General features: G+C 38.6%; 1 protein-coding gene across 1 annotated transcript in view; it reads right to left on the minus strand.

Moving 5' to 3' along the window:
- Positions 1 to 13589, minus strand: part of LOC146164678 (ATP-dependent chromatin remodeler CHD3-like) — a 30846-nt gene that overhangs the window by 1666 nt on the left and 15591 nt on the right. Inside the window, exons 22-39 of the mRNA XM_083381062.1 lie at positions 13385 to 13502; positions 12799 to 13016; positions 11482 to 11620; positions 10460 to 10626; positions 9691 to 9877; positions 8529 to 8612; positions 8152 to 8231; positions 7169 to 7302; positions 6671 to 6815; positions 5859 to 6093; positions 5053 to 5157; positions 4826 to 4891; positions 4489 to 4584; positions 3976 to 4093; positions 3388 to 3520; positions 2308 to 2408; positions 1554 to 1648; positions 601 to 764 (exon numbers count right to left, since the gene is read on the minus strand). Of these exons, the coding sequence (XP_083237188.1) occupies positions 601 to 764; positions 1554 to 1648; positions 2308 to 2408; positions 3388 to 3520; positions 3976 to 4093; positions 4489 to 4584; positions 4826 to 4891; positions 5053 to 5157; positions 5859 to 6093; positions 6671 to 6815; positions 7169 to 7302; positions 8152 to 8231; positions 8529 to 8612; positions 9691 to 9877; positions 10460 to 10626; positions 11482 to 11620; positions 12799 to 13016; positions 13385 to 13502 (2385 nt within the window). The remainder of the gene's footprint in view (positions 1 to 600; positions 765 to 1553; positions 1649 to 2307; positions 2409 to 3387; positions 3521 to 3975; positions 4094 to 4488; positions 4585 to 4825; positions 4892 to 5052; positions 5158 to 5858; positions 6094 to 6670; positions 6816 to 7168; positions 7303 to 8151; positions 8232 to 8528; positions 8613 to 9690; positions 9878 to 10459; positions 10627 to 11481; positions 11621 to 12798; positions 13017 to 13384; positions 13503 to 13589) is intronic.

Here is a 13589-nt window from a genome sequence, read left to right on the forward strand (position 1 = left end):
AGGGGTTCCAAACTTTTTTTACACCGTGGCCTCCTTATTTTGAGAAATCAAAGCCCCCCTAATATTTTAATCTTTAGAAAGAAACGTCATTTTAAAAAACTGTTTTTTAAGGTAGCGGTAGTTAGAATGATAAAATGATATAAAAACAACACAGATAACTTTCATCATACTTCCTTATTTTAGCAGGGGTAGCCATTGCGCAAATTTTAAAATATTAATATTAATCAATCTAAAAGTAAAACAACGAAAGATAACTCAAGATCAAGAAGTAGCTCATTGCTGTATTAGTATTTTTATTAAATTTCAATTTATTTCTTTTGTTATAGTTGAGCAGACTTAGAGATAATAATTTAAAAAAATATATTATTTCTTAACTTCTTTCATGGCCCCCTTGAAAAAGGCTGATGGCCCCCAGGTTGGGAACCCCTGACTTAGGGAGACCAACGGCATTACACAAATCAGCAAAACAAAATTAAAATCAAATGGAATAGTAAATAAAAACAAACTAAATATATTTGTTTCGTGAATATATCTCAAATTTAGAAAACCAACTCAGGGTCAATATTTTCCAAACAATTTTACATTAACCTAAAAAACAACATCGCCCACCTGCTGGTCGCCGTTCTGTTGGGTGAGCCTGCTCAAAATGCCTCGCTCGGACATGCGAAGTCGTGAGGCCACGGAAGGAATGTGGGAGAGGGTGGCGGGAAGACGGCCCACGTCGGCCTTCATGTCGGCCAGAAGCTCCTCAAGTTGGTTGAGCACTGGCGGGAAAAAAGAGGCGGTTTTGGTTAAACATCGTAAAGTCTGGAAACCAACGCTGTGAAAAACTGGTTTCACAACGGTACTTTTTTAACATATAACTTAGGCTGCACATAAAATAATAGGCAAATTATTTCAAAGATTTTTAAAGTGTTGAAGACTTTGTGGCGGCCCTGTAATAATGGCAGCCCAGTAAACGAATATTGGACAGCAATTATAAGCCGATAAAATGAAAACAAGGAGTAGACCATTGATGAAAGTCAATCACATTAAATCCTGGAGGAAAAGCCAAATAATAATAAAAAACTTACTTATTTCTTATAAGAATATTATTCTTGTTGAACATATTTTTGAAAATACATAGTGCGGAATGCCTGAGATTTGAACCTAAGTTTGTTTACTGGTATATTTCCTATAAAACATGGAAATGGTAAGTTTATTTGGGACATTTAAAAAAAGGGGATAATGATGTGAACTCTGCTGATGTGAACAGGACTTAGTGGTGTAGCAGTAAAAAATTGTCTGCAACCCTTATGCAACAACAAAAAAATGTTTTAATAAAAATAAGCCGCGGGCCGGATTATATTGCTTGACAGGCCGCGGGCCGTAGTTTGTCCAGGTCTGGTATAAGGCATAGGAATAACACTTTCTGTTAAGTTGTCATGAACTCTTATTATGGGATTTAAATACCAAATTTCTGTGGAGTTTATTAAAAGCTTTGATCGCAGGCGGTGGCCTCTAATGGTATACCGTAATAACCTGGTACAGTATTTGTCAGCCCAGTGACGCACCTTTATGAAGGACAGCATTTGCCGGTTTGTTGCCCGCCAGCGATTCCTTGGACAAGTGCTGGTGGCTTTCCGCCAGACATTCCACTTCCGCGAACCTGAAAACGAACAGAAACATTTCTGTGATGCACAGCTGATGACAATTAGGTTACAAATAAAAAAATGTCCGATAATATCGGATCGGAGCTGATACCCGATGCCAAGTGATAGTATCGGTACTCGTCCGATACTTGGCTGGTATCGGTGCCGATATAATACTCGATAAATAAGGATTCCAGTCATGGTTTGCGATTTACCGCAGCGAATTCTACCTTTAAAGGTTTATTAATAAAAAATTAGTGAGCTAACAATTCGAAGAAACCAAACTCCCCAACGCTATAGGAAATTTTGGCCCCAAAACATAAGAAAACAACCATTAAACCTTTCAATCTTTTTATATTGCTTGTTTGTGCATGGAAAAGACGCCATTTAGTATCGCGATACCCTTTGTCCAAATTATCGGGTATTGGTATCGGAATAAAATGTCAAGTATCGGACATTCCCTAGTTACAAACGCTTTTTTTCGAAAGTTCATCTACGGGTGAAATTTTGGAACGGAACAATTTAGGGGTGGAAAAAGTTAAGCTGACTATCAACAGTCTGATTTTTCTTAAATTAAAGCTGTCAAAATTTACAGTTACAACGTTCCGTTGCAGTTCTACAACAAACTCTAATGACCGAAAATTAACGACCCGTCACTTGTAAAAGTCGGGGGCACCTTGCATTTAAGGCCATGGAGGGGTGCTTTGGATCCTGCATCAGGCCTAGATAGGAGGCGCGTCGCAACTGCTCTTCAATCACCAGCGCCTGTTCTAGAAGCTGAAAAACAACAGGGACAAGATTTATTATTGCAAGTGCTATTCGAAGGGCAAATAACACACGAGCTACTGAAAAGCAGGTTCAAAATAATCGCAAATGATTGTCATTATTCAGTTTGCTCATTTTTTAGCCTAAAATTTGTTTCAGGTTAGATGGACGGAAAGTAAAATGATAAAATACAATTAGTGGTGTACGATTATATCATATCGGGGACCGAACGCGATACCAAGTGTCAGTATCGGAACACATCCGATACTGAGGTTGTATCGGTGCCGATCCGATCCGAAATAAATATGGGAATTTAAGTCGTGATTAACGATTAACCGCAGCGATTCTAGATTGAAACGCCAACCTATCAAAAAACAGTAGGTCAGTGGTTTTCAATCTTTTTGGCTTGCGGCAGCCTACAGAAATTATAAATCGCGGCACCATGGCTTGTATTTTTGCTGAGTAGTTAACTGTAACGTTACAATAAACGAGATTGATACAGCACATTAAGATTGGTTAAAAAAAACTTTTTAATTTTTGGCACTTTTATCTTACACAATAAATTGTATTAAGAAGTTTAGCAATAGAGCAAAAATTGGAATCCTAAAGAACTTGAAATATCTCTCGGCACTGTTGAGAGTTAAAAATGACACTCTAGACTAGAATGCCACGGCAGCCCGGTTGAGAACCACTGTGGTAGGTTACCAACTGGATGTAATTAAACTTCTTAACGTTAATCTAATTTTGGCCTAATAACCTGGAAAATATTACCTTCGAACGTTTTGAATCTATTTTTCTTGTTTTAGCATAGTAATAAAGTCATTTGGTATCAGATGGCGATACTTTTCATTGAGGTATCGGAATAAAATGCCAAATATGGGGCATGCCTTAACATTAATATACCAGAAAATATGAAGCACACAAGAATTTAAATGCGAACCAAATAAATTGCACCGTAAAGTGGACCACACCCAACATAAGCATGTGGTACCTTGTATCTGCGGGCGAGAAACTTGTTTTGCATCTCCAGGAAGTTTCCCTTCTCGTGCATTGCGCGGAAAGGCTCGTTGACGATCGCGAACCTGCCCTCGTTTTGGATGTCGGTCCAGCGCGCGTAACCGTGACTTGGGGTCAAATTCGGGGTTAAGGAATAATAAGATTGTAATATATATTATGACATTATATATATAATGCTGCAGGGGTTTTTATAAGCTGAATTTATATGTAGACTTTTACTACAGTTTAGTGAATCACTTTTAACAGCTGTGATTCGAAATGCAGTGAGATATATTGGGATTGCTAAGAGCTACAATTAGACTTTTAAACGTTTGCAGCGTTGTGCAAAAACTTTTAAAGTCATTCATCATATTTTCCAGAAAAAAACGTAGAATTTAAAGCGTTTAACAGTAGGATTTCTCGTTTTACGGACAACAAGCGGTATCAATGGTGGCACGAGAATAAACAGCTCAGGGTGACTGGCTTGGCGAAATCGGGTTCGGAATCATTGCATTTTCAATTTCGAACAACGACAGCCATTTTAAAGTTAAAAGTAATCTTTTAGTTTCAAGGTAAAGGATACGCAGCGATTCCGGCGATGATCCAGTAATCGTGCTTGCGATGCCAAATCTCGTTGACGCGACCCGACTGGATTGCCGCTAGTTCTTCGGTTTGCCACAAGGTGTGCAATTCGGTGAAGCCTGGACGTTCATACAACAGTACATTAATGAGAAGTCCTTTGAGGTGCGTGTGCATACATTTTGTGGAAGTTTATTGGTAACGTTTGCAGTTATAAGGCGGTGATAAATGTTAAAACATAGTGGCATAACAGCTGAAAAAACATTAATAGCGTGCACACTGAACAAGTGCACATATTTAAAGCTACAATACGAACGCTTGTCAAACTTATGTGAAACTATATTTCATAAACCGACTACTAAGTCCCACATTGTGTTCTTTATGGTAACACGTTTAATGTTTTTCATACTGTACGGTTGTACCAACGTGATTACACGGTGTTCAGATGTTTTAACCAATATTAGAAAAACACTTTATAATATTGATGCTTTCCGAACCATAAAACGGTCGCTCTTACCGCCATCCGCAATGTTGAACATGAACTTTTGCTTTGGTGGGGTTAATTCCTCAGGCGGTTCGAACGGTACCACAGCAGCAGTCTTCACACTAAGATCTATAAAGAAGCAATCAGTTGCGACAACGCGTACAAATTAAAATAGGATTTCGCTATTGTATGGCGTAACTAGAATTCGAGAACGAGATGGTTTGACATAAGTCTAAAGAACAACTACGAACAAAATCGCCAAACACTACAGTAAGAACGCATGGATGGTGTTTAAGTACTAACCGAAAACTTTATGCGCTTGTACGGTATCGAGAAACTTTCAACGTTTTACTTGTTTTAGCGAGCATACCTGTTGCTGCTACAGGCTCGTCAGCAGGCTTAACGTCGGCGTTTTCTTTCGTCGCTAAATCCTCCGCTAAAACACAAAACAGCATACAAATTGTTATTATGTTCCGTTTTTGGCGTAACACAATTCAGCTTGAGCCTTACACTTTTGCTTTCTTTAAATAAAAAAAAACTCAAAAAAGCAAATTTAAATAAAAAAAAAACTCAAAAAAGCAACTAAACAAAGCCCACGTTTTTCTTCTCCGTTCGTTTTGTCCACTTCCATCGGCTCCGGTTTGATTTCGCTAGTTGGCGGATTAGCTTCGGTGACAGCGGCTTCAGTGGGTTTCTCGGCAGCTGCGAAAGTTATTATCTTGGTTAAATTAAAATATTTGCGATCAATAGAAAGGAAAGCCTTCCGCAACCAATAGAAATCAAAGCACAACATTTTATTTTATTCAGTTTAACTTAAAACCAAAACATATCTTTCAGGGGAAATATGTTAGATAACCATTTTGTTTATTTTACAGTTACCTTATATGCCACATAAAAGGCAGTAATATAAAATAAACATTAAATTTTCTTGTCAGCAGGGAAATGATACAACAGAAAAAAAACTTTTTTTTAATCCCTAACTTCTGTACGTTATAAAAGCAAATTGGTCTGATGGGATACGTAGACTCCAATTGGGCTAAAGGGCAAATTCAAAATTGTTCAACATTAGGTCGATATAGACCATTCTCACCTTCTTTAGTGAGGCCAGAAAAAAAACTTTAATTTCTGTACGTGATCAGCAAATTGGTCTGATGTAATAATGCAGATCCCAATTGGGCGACAAGTTAATTCAAAATTGTGGGGCGCTATTTGATATTAGGGCTGTATAGGCCCATTCGCACTTTCTTTAGTGAGGTCAGAAAAATACTTTTTCTGTACGTGATCAAAAAATTTGTATGATGCAATACGCAATCATTTATTTTTAAGGCTAAAAGGCAAATTCAAAAGTGTAAGGCGCTATTTTACATTAGGTCTATATATTATAGTATATAATCCCTCTGCACCTTCTTTAGTGAGGTCTGTGGCACTGTCCTCCTTGACCTTAGGGGGCGGGGCGGGGGAGGGGACGGCGGACGAGTCGGCCGACTTGACCGATGACACCCCCGAGTTGGGGGTGTCGGCCCTCGAGATCATGTTGGACGTGACGGCGAGTGCGGCTGCTGCGAGCTTACGGTTTTGCCAGACCGGGTTCAGGTAAGGCAGGCTCCATACGCCGTTGATGAACTGGAATTCTTTGACCTGGTGACAAAGGAGAAAACAATGTGCTATTTTTGACGGGAATGGAGTTGGATGTGTGGAATATGGGTTAATGCGTTATGCTGGTGGTGTGAGTTGACTTAACTTCATTATCAAAATAACTCATATGAAAACCTTGTTGAACGACCGGAGTTAGTCGTACGCGTTTTTTGTGTACACAACGTTATGTAAAACTTGCTAAATGCCAACATGTGCTCGTGCGCTATTAAGTGTCAAAAAGTGTTTATTAGGAGTTAACAGACAGATAAACCTCTTAAGTTTTTGAATGGCATCGTAAAACCTAAAAATGGCAAAATACGAAGTATGACGAAATCTATGGTATGTCTGTTTAAGCATGTGGAAAAAAATATAGAAAGCGTATATTTTTTTAGCTTTTATTCACACTGTTTTACGGCCAATACGGCCTATCGGCTTTTGCTTTTTTTACGAAAAAAACATGCGAGTCCGATCACGTCGCGAAAAGATGTACAAAAAGTACAGGTAAATTCAATGTTAAAAAGGTTGTAAATAAAAATAACCTTATCATGCAAACAAAGGTAGGAAGTTCAAATGAAAGTACCTTTTTATGAATGAGCGACATAACGCCGATCCTGGTGAGAACATGTTGTCGCGACACGCCCTCTCGTGGCACGCCGTCAGAGTAAGTATCGGCGTTGTCGGGTCCCGGTTCGCACAAATGTCGCATAAACAATGATGTGTAAGCCCTGGAAATGCAAATAGAACGTTTAACGAAAAGCTAAGAGCCCTTATGGAAAAAAGCTCGCACTTTTTCTAGATCATCACGTAAAACCGTGACTTAGTAAAAACGCAATGTAAAAACTACAAGATTAACGTGCCATGTTAGTTTAAATAAACTCGGTGTAATTTTCATGTTTGATGTCCTTTGACTATATATTAGTTATGAAAACCAAACAGACCGACAATCATAAATAACAAGCACAATATTTGAAATTCCAAACAAATATAATCTTTTTCGAAGAAAGAAAATAAATGACATCGTTATACAACAACAGGTTGCCATAGGCTAAGAACGCGCAAATGGCAAGAACGCACAAACCTGAACTCCTTTTCGGTTTTGCCGCGCAGTTCGCGCACCAGCCATCTGCTCTGGAAGTTTTCGGTGGGCGGCATTCCGTATCTCATCACGAAGTTGAGGTAAGTGCGACGCTGGCGAGCTGTAAAGCCCAGAACCTGCGTACAAGAGGCATTATAGGGTCGGAGATTTAGCAAAGACGTAAATTAAAGAAAAACAGTCGGGACAACAAGTTGTTTCTTGACTCGCTAGTGACTACCCTCCGAGCCTGTGTAGCTCAGTTGGTAAAGCGACCGGTATGGCCGGAGATCGTGAGCTCGAACCTCACTGCAGGCTAGTTGTTTTTCTAGCCTGCCCTGCTTGCGTCATTGGTCGATAGATTCGGTGTGTCTCGATGGTTTTGGTGTTGTATGATCCGCAATCCGTTATCGTTGATCAAAAGCGATTTTACAAGAATAAAATCACAGTTGTTGTACAGTAAACGCCTATAAGTGTAGATTTTATTGTGGACAACAAGTTTAAAGCCTAACATGGGTAGATACGATGTCGTGGGCATTCTCAACCCACAGCTGATAATTTTGTTAAATACCGCCTGGAACAAATAGGTTACGTTACACACGTGTTCCATCAGGATCAGTTTAGTTTCAACATTACTTGATATTTTCCTGATTTTTTTCCTTTTTCGTAAACGACGGAAAAAGTGGACGTCTGCTTATTTTGTTTAAAACTATTTAGACAGGTTGTCCGTCTTCGCCTTTGGAACGTCGACAAGCACCTTGGTCGTGTTCCCATAAGAAGTCGGTGAAAATACGATGTGAGCCCGCAGTCAAATGTCGCGTGCTTTGAGAGAAAGCAAACGCCAGACAAGATTTCTCTTGCGACCGCGGGCAAAATGGAAACTCAACATTCCAGATTTTAATTTTGCAAGTTTTAACAGTTCTAATTTTTTTTCACATTTAAATTGCGCCCATATGGTGTCGGTTGCAAACAAACAAATTCTAATTTACCTCGATATTGCCGCCAACTCTTGCCAGCATGGGCGGCAGGGGCTTATCTTTCTCGCGTTTGCCGCGTCGCTTGCCGCTTCCTGCGCAAAAAAGAAAAAATTCAAGTCGTCAAAAAATGAGGATGTTTAACGGCAATTACTGCGTATGTAATCCATATAGTCCATAATGCATAAAAAATATACGTAAAGCATAAAAACACCTTGTTGACGCAAAATAGTAAACTTCTTTAAGTAAACATACGCATGAAAAATATATGCAACAATATAAATTGGAGAAGCAAGTGTCGAAAAGTTAGGCATGACGCTCAATTCGATAGCTTCTAACGAAAACTGTTAATACAAAATACTTTAATGGCGACAAAATCGAAGTTTACGAACCGTCATTATCGAATTCCTCGTCTTCGTCTTCGACCGTGTCACTGAGGCCGCTGTAATCACTACCGTTGTCGTCCCAAGTCGCACCTAAATCACAGGTGGGCGGAATTAAAGCTTGATTGTTGAAAATATTAAAAGCCATCGATTTCGGTATGTTTTCTGAAATTTGGCTCATAAAAACTTGTCGCTATGGGGAGACGCAAGGAGTAAACTCGTTCAAGTCAGGAACTAAATTCGTTCACTGTACGTAGAATATTTTCTATATAACCTATCCCGACTAAGGGCTTTTAGAATTGATTAGGTTATGTTTTATCATTTGGGTAAAATTCGCCTAACTGAGGCTATGGCAAAAGCCTCACTTGCTATTTGCTGGAAACAAGTAATCAAATTTTGGACTTTTGTAATAAACTTGGTTTTCTAATTTTGGTTTAAAGCTTAAAATTCCTCGTATCATTTTGCCCGTCGCCCAAAAGTTAAACAGTTTATATCTTAGTAAGAGTATCAAAGCCCATTCAGAAGTAAGTATTATTTGGAACGTTTCGAATATCTCTCACTATGTTGAAAATGAATAAAGAGATATTCGAAACGTTCAAAGTGCCACCTACTTCTGTACTTAAGTCTTAAATGCAACCTTTAACCATTATACTCCAAAGTTTAAATCGCGTAAATCGAACACCAGTTCATTTTTTTCCATTACAAAAACGAGAAAAAACAAAAATGAGCTTATTTTATAACACTGTTGTAAAACTCCAGGCTCCAATGAACCCACGAGTCAGACGCGCTGTTAACGAGTTGTGATAAACAATAGGTATAGTCAACTCATTTTCTCACTTTTTGTTGACACACTAACAATTTATTTTACACATTCTTGTATATAAACATTCTCCTCAATACTTTCAGATTTTCCTGGAACATACCCAAACTACTATGGCCGTCATTCACTAGATTGTATAAAAACAATGTCGAATATATTTTTGTAGATAATTTAAAATCAATGCCTTCTCACTATGTTAAAAAAGAAAAAAAAAGTGATTCGAAAGTAGCTACTTCTACCTACGGGCTTTGATATTCTAACTTAAGTATAACTGCAAACATTGTGCTCGCCCACAAAGTTCGCAGCACATGTTTTACATTACAAAAAAATACAATCTTCAAGTCGCCTTACCCCTCTCGACCTCGGCGGCGGCCTCGGCGTGGTAGTAGTTGACCTGCTTCCTGACCCTCTTGCCCTTGCCCAGGGTGGAGGCGATCTCCTCCTGTTGTTGCTCGTAGTGATGCCGGAGGAGTCGCTCCCAGTAGTTCGGATCAGGTTGCTCCATCGTCTCCTGGATGATCTCGCGCTCCGGCTCAGGCTAGATGGGAAGAAGAAGAGGATAAGTGATCAAATTAAAAGCGCGTGATGTGTATCTCAACGTGCATCCCCGTAATGACCGAGTTTCGGAGTTCATTTCTTACCCCAAGCTTGTTATCAGTCACAGCTTACTGCTAAATGATATCAAAAAGTTTGTGCTAGGGATGGTAAACTGGAGGCTAAAACCCTTAGCAGACATTACACTTATCAGGCCTGCGCTGCAGCAGAAGAAAAGTTTTTTACGCGTGTTTTTCTTAAATTTGTATAAAATTATTATATTGCTGTCTGCTTTAGTATATATCAGACCTTTTCAATATAGTTGTCCATTATCTCCACATTGTTTTAGATGTTTTAAAATTGTTTTTTAGAGTTTAGTTTGAATTTTACTGAGCGAAATCCGGCAATATTTCATTTTTAAAAGTAATCACTTTTTTAGCATAACGATAATACCACGCTGCGTTGCATACGTAATATGCATCGACTGCTTAGAAAGGGACTCAGTTTAATAAGACGCCAGCTAGAGATACGTCAAAACAACACTTCACTATAAGAAGGTCCCGTTCAAAAACGAGCACACCCCTACCTCGACGTGTGTGTCTGACTTCTGGTAGGTGGCGACCTTAAACGAGCTGAGGTACTCGTTCATCTGCGAGTTTTCCTTTTCTTTCGCTTCGACGCCTTCCTTGCTTCGATCCAGCAGCGCTTCGATCGCCTTGTCGTCGTAGTGGATGAAGTTATCGTTGTCCGTTTCTGCAGTAGAGAGTTTGGAAAATTAAAGTAAAAAAACGCAAAGCGGTTGATTCGTGTGCACGATTTGTTTGGTAAATATTTCTGATGCTTCTCGTCAATGTTTACATGTTGCACAACTTATAGCTAGATACTAAATAGTGCCCAAATTTGGGGGAATATTGGTTAAAGGTGGTAGTTAGGCATGGAGGAAACATATAAGGACCATAAAGAAGTAAGTATATGAAATACATGTTTAAATTAATAAAGAAATTCTTAAGCAGTGTTTAGTACTTTTTAATACCCTATTTCTTGTAGTGTGTCAAACATGCACTAAATGAACTATGAAAATTAAAAAAAAAATATGAAAAATTAAAAGAGTCCCAAGTTATGTTGCATAATAAAATCACACAACTTATGATTTTCAAAGGCTCAAATAAGAGTGTTAAAGGTGTTAACTTTACCGTCGTCACCGTGTGCACGATTTTTTTGCAAAATTTTGTGATATTTCTAATCAATATTTACATGCTGCACAACTTATGGCTAGAGGTGGTATAGTTCGACATGGAGAAGTAAATATGAAGTTAATTTTTAAATTAATAAATAAATCTAAACAGTGTTTACTACTTTGCATAACCTTGAGTATTTCTTGTAGTATCTCTAACATTTACGAAATGAAAAACTATGAAACATTTAAAACCTCGCATTTAATTATTTCTAAAGCTCAGCAAAGAGTGGTAAAGGCGTTAACTTTACTATGGGCAGCTCGACTCGATGACCGAAAGGTCTCTTCGCTGTCCTTGTGTTATTCTTTATGTTAATTTTGTTTTTAAATGTCTGCAAACATGCAAATAAATTACAATTGAATCTGAATCTTACCGTCGTCATCTTTGAAGAGAGCTTCGGTACCAAACTTAAGGATGTCGTCGAGCTCCTGTTTGCTCATCATCGTGGTTTTGGACGAGCCCATGCCGGGACGTACCACCAAGTGGGTAAGCATCATCTTCCGCTTGGCAACCTGTATAATTTTTTTGGAATTTATTTGAGGTAAAGAAGCGTCAATGAAAAAGTAAACTTTTTAGTTTTACGACCAGCAAAAAAGTAGAAATGATGGAGTTATATGTGCGTGATATTGTTTACATAATTTCAGACAAAATGGTCGTAGTTTTGATTTAGACGTAGAAGAAAAGTCCTGACATACGCAGTTAACATTTTGTTAACGGCTTTGAAAAATGTTTATTTCCATATACAGGCCTAACGCTGGCGATTAAAAAAGACTTTTCGAAAACCAATTTTTTTTTTTATGATGTGTCCGATAAACAATTTTTTCCGATACCAGATATTTTGGAGTGGACCAAAAGTAAGGCGATCCGAACCGATACTAAATTACGTCATAACCATTCTTAACCAAGCAAGACGGGTCAAATTGAAACGTTAAAGGTATTTTTTTTTTCGAAACTAATAGGCCAACATTTGGTGTATTGTTACTGTGAAGAAGTTTAGTCAGACAACAAGTTGTTGTTTATTTTTTTTTATAAATTTTAAGAATAGCAGCGTTGGGATCGCAAATAATCGCTTAAGATCAGTAAATAATGTGTCATCGGATAGGCACCGATGGTACCCAGTTTATAAATATTGGACATATAGGTCATTTATCATTCAGTAGGTTTCCAGAACACAAACTATTTTTAAAATTTAAGTTATGAGCGTTATAATTCAAAGTTAAAAGCGTAATAGTTCGCAGTAAAATGATACCCCGGACTAAAACGAAAAGTACTATCAGTTATCTAACAATAGTGTGCATTCAAGTCTAGCATGCTTGCCTAAAACCCTATTTGAGATTAGAATACAATCGTCTGCGGGCCGTTAAATTTTAACGCTGACTTAAATTTTTTTTTAGTTATTATAACAACAGCAACGACTGTCAATCACGGATAAAACTTTGTAATTACAAAGGGGTTTAACTATATACATGTTACGTAGTTAAAATAGCCAAAAATATGAGGAATGGTTTCGTGCCCAGTTTGTGAACTAGGTCGCCGGCCGCCTTATTTGCGTTGGCGGGCCGGATCTGCCAAGACGGCCATCCCTGGTTTTAAACTATACATAGTTTCGTTTCACTTGGCAATCTTTTCAAGCCTTCATTCTCCGACAATTTATCCAAAGCAAAAATAAAGCCATAAACAAAATCGTTACCTCTGCTACCCGTTCCTCGACCGAGTTTTTGGTGACGAAGCGGTAGATCATGACCTTATTGGTCTGTCCGATCCTGTGCGCTCTGCTGAAGGCCTGGATGTCGTTGTGCGGGTTCCAATCGCTGTCATATATAAATACGGTGTCGGCGGTGGCGAGGTTGATGCCGAGGCCGCCGGCGCGCGTCGAAAGAAGGAAGGCGAAGTGATCGGAGCTCGGAGCTGGAGTAAAATCAATATGAAAGGTTAGACTTTAGTTTAAAATGGACAAAACCATTTCCTACAAACGGTAATAGCACTAAAAATGTGAGGTTTGTTTTTCGAAAAAAATTTTCCATAACAAATATATCAACAAAAATCGATATTCTATATCCCAAATTAGCAAATCGCAAACAATTTAATCGGCACCAATGTTACCATAACAAATTTGGGGTGTTCTGGCCAGATATTGAATGTCGGTTCAGATCTCGTAATAAAACAGACCTCGATAGACGGTGATTTCTTATCGTAAAAGAACCCAACATAGGGGTGTATTACCGACCTAGAGTAAAATCAAAATCATCTAACAGCTCAATAAAAGAATGACCAACCGTTAAATCTGTCGATCGCTTCTTGTCGTACCGAGCCAGTTATGGAGCCATCAATTCGTTCGTAGCGGTAAGCCTCGCCCTCTAAGAAATCCTCAAGCAGATCCAGCATACGCGTCATCTGTAAATAAGCTGCGATTTTAGAATGGTGGGTACAGAGTAGTTGTAAGAAACCTACGTGATTTTTCCAGATTGGACTCTGGTAACT

This window comes from Ascidiella aspersa, chromosome 2 (genome assembly GCF_963924565.1).
Source record: "Ascidiella aspersa chromosome 2, kaAscAspe10.2, whole genome shotgun sequence".
In the NCBI taxonomy this organism is placed as follows: domain Eukaryota; kingdom Metazoa; phylum Chordata; class Ascidiacea; order Phlebobranchia; family Ascidiidae; genus Ascidiella; species Ascidiella aspersa.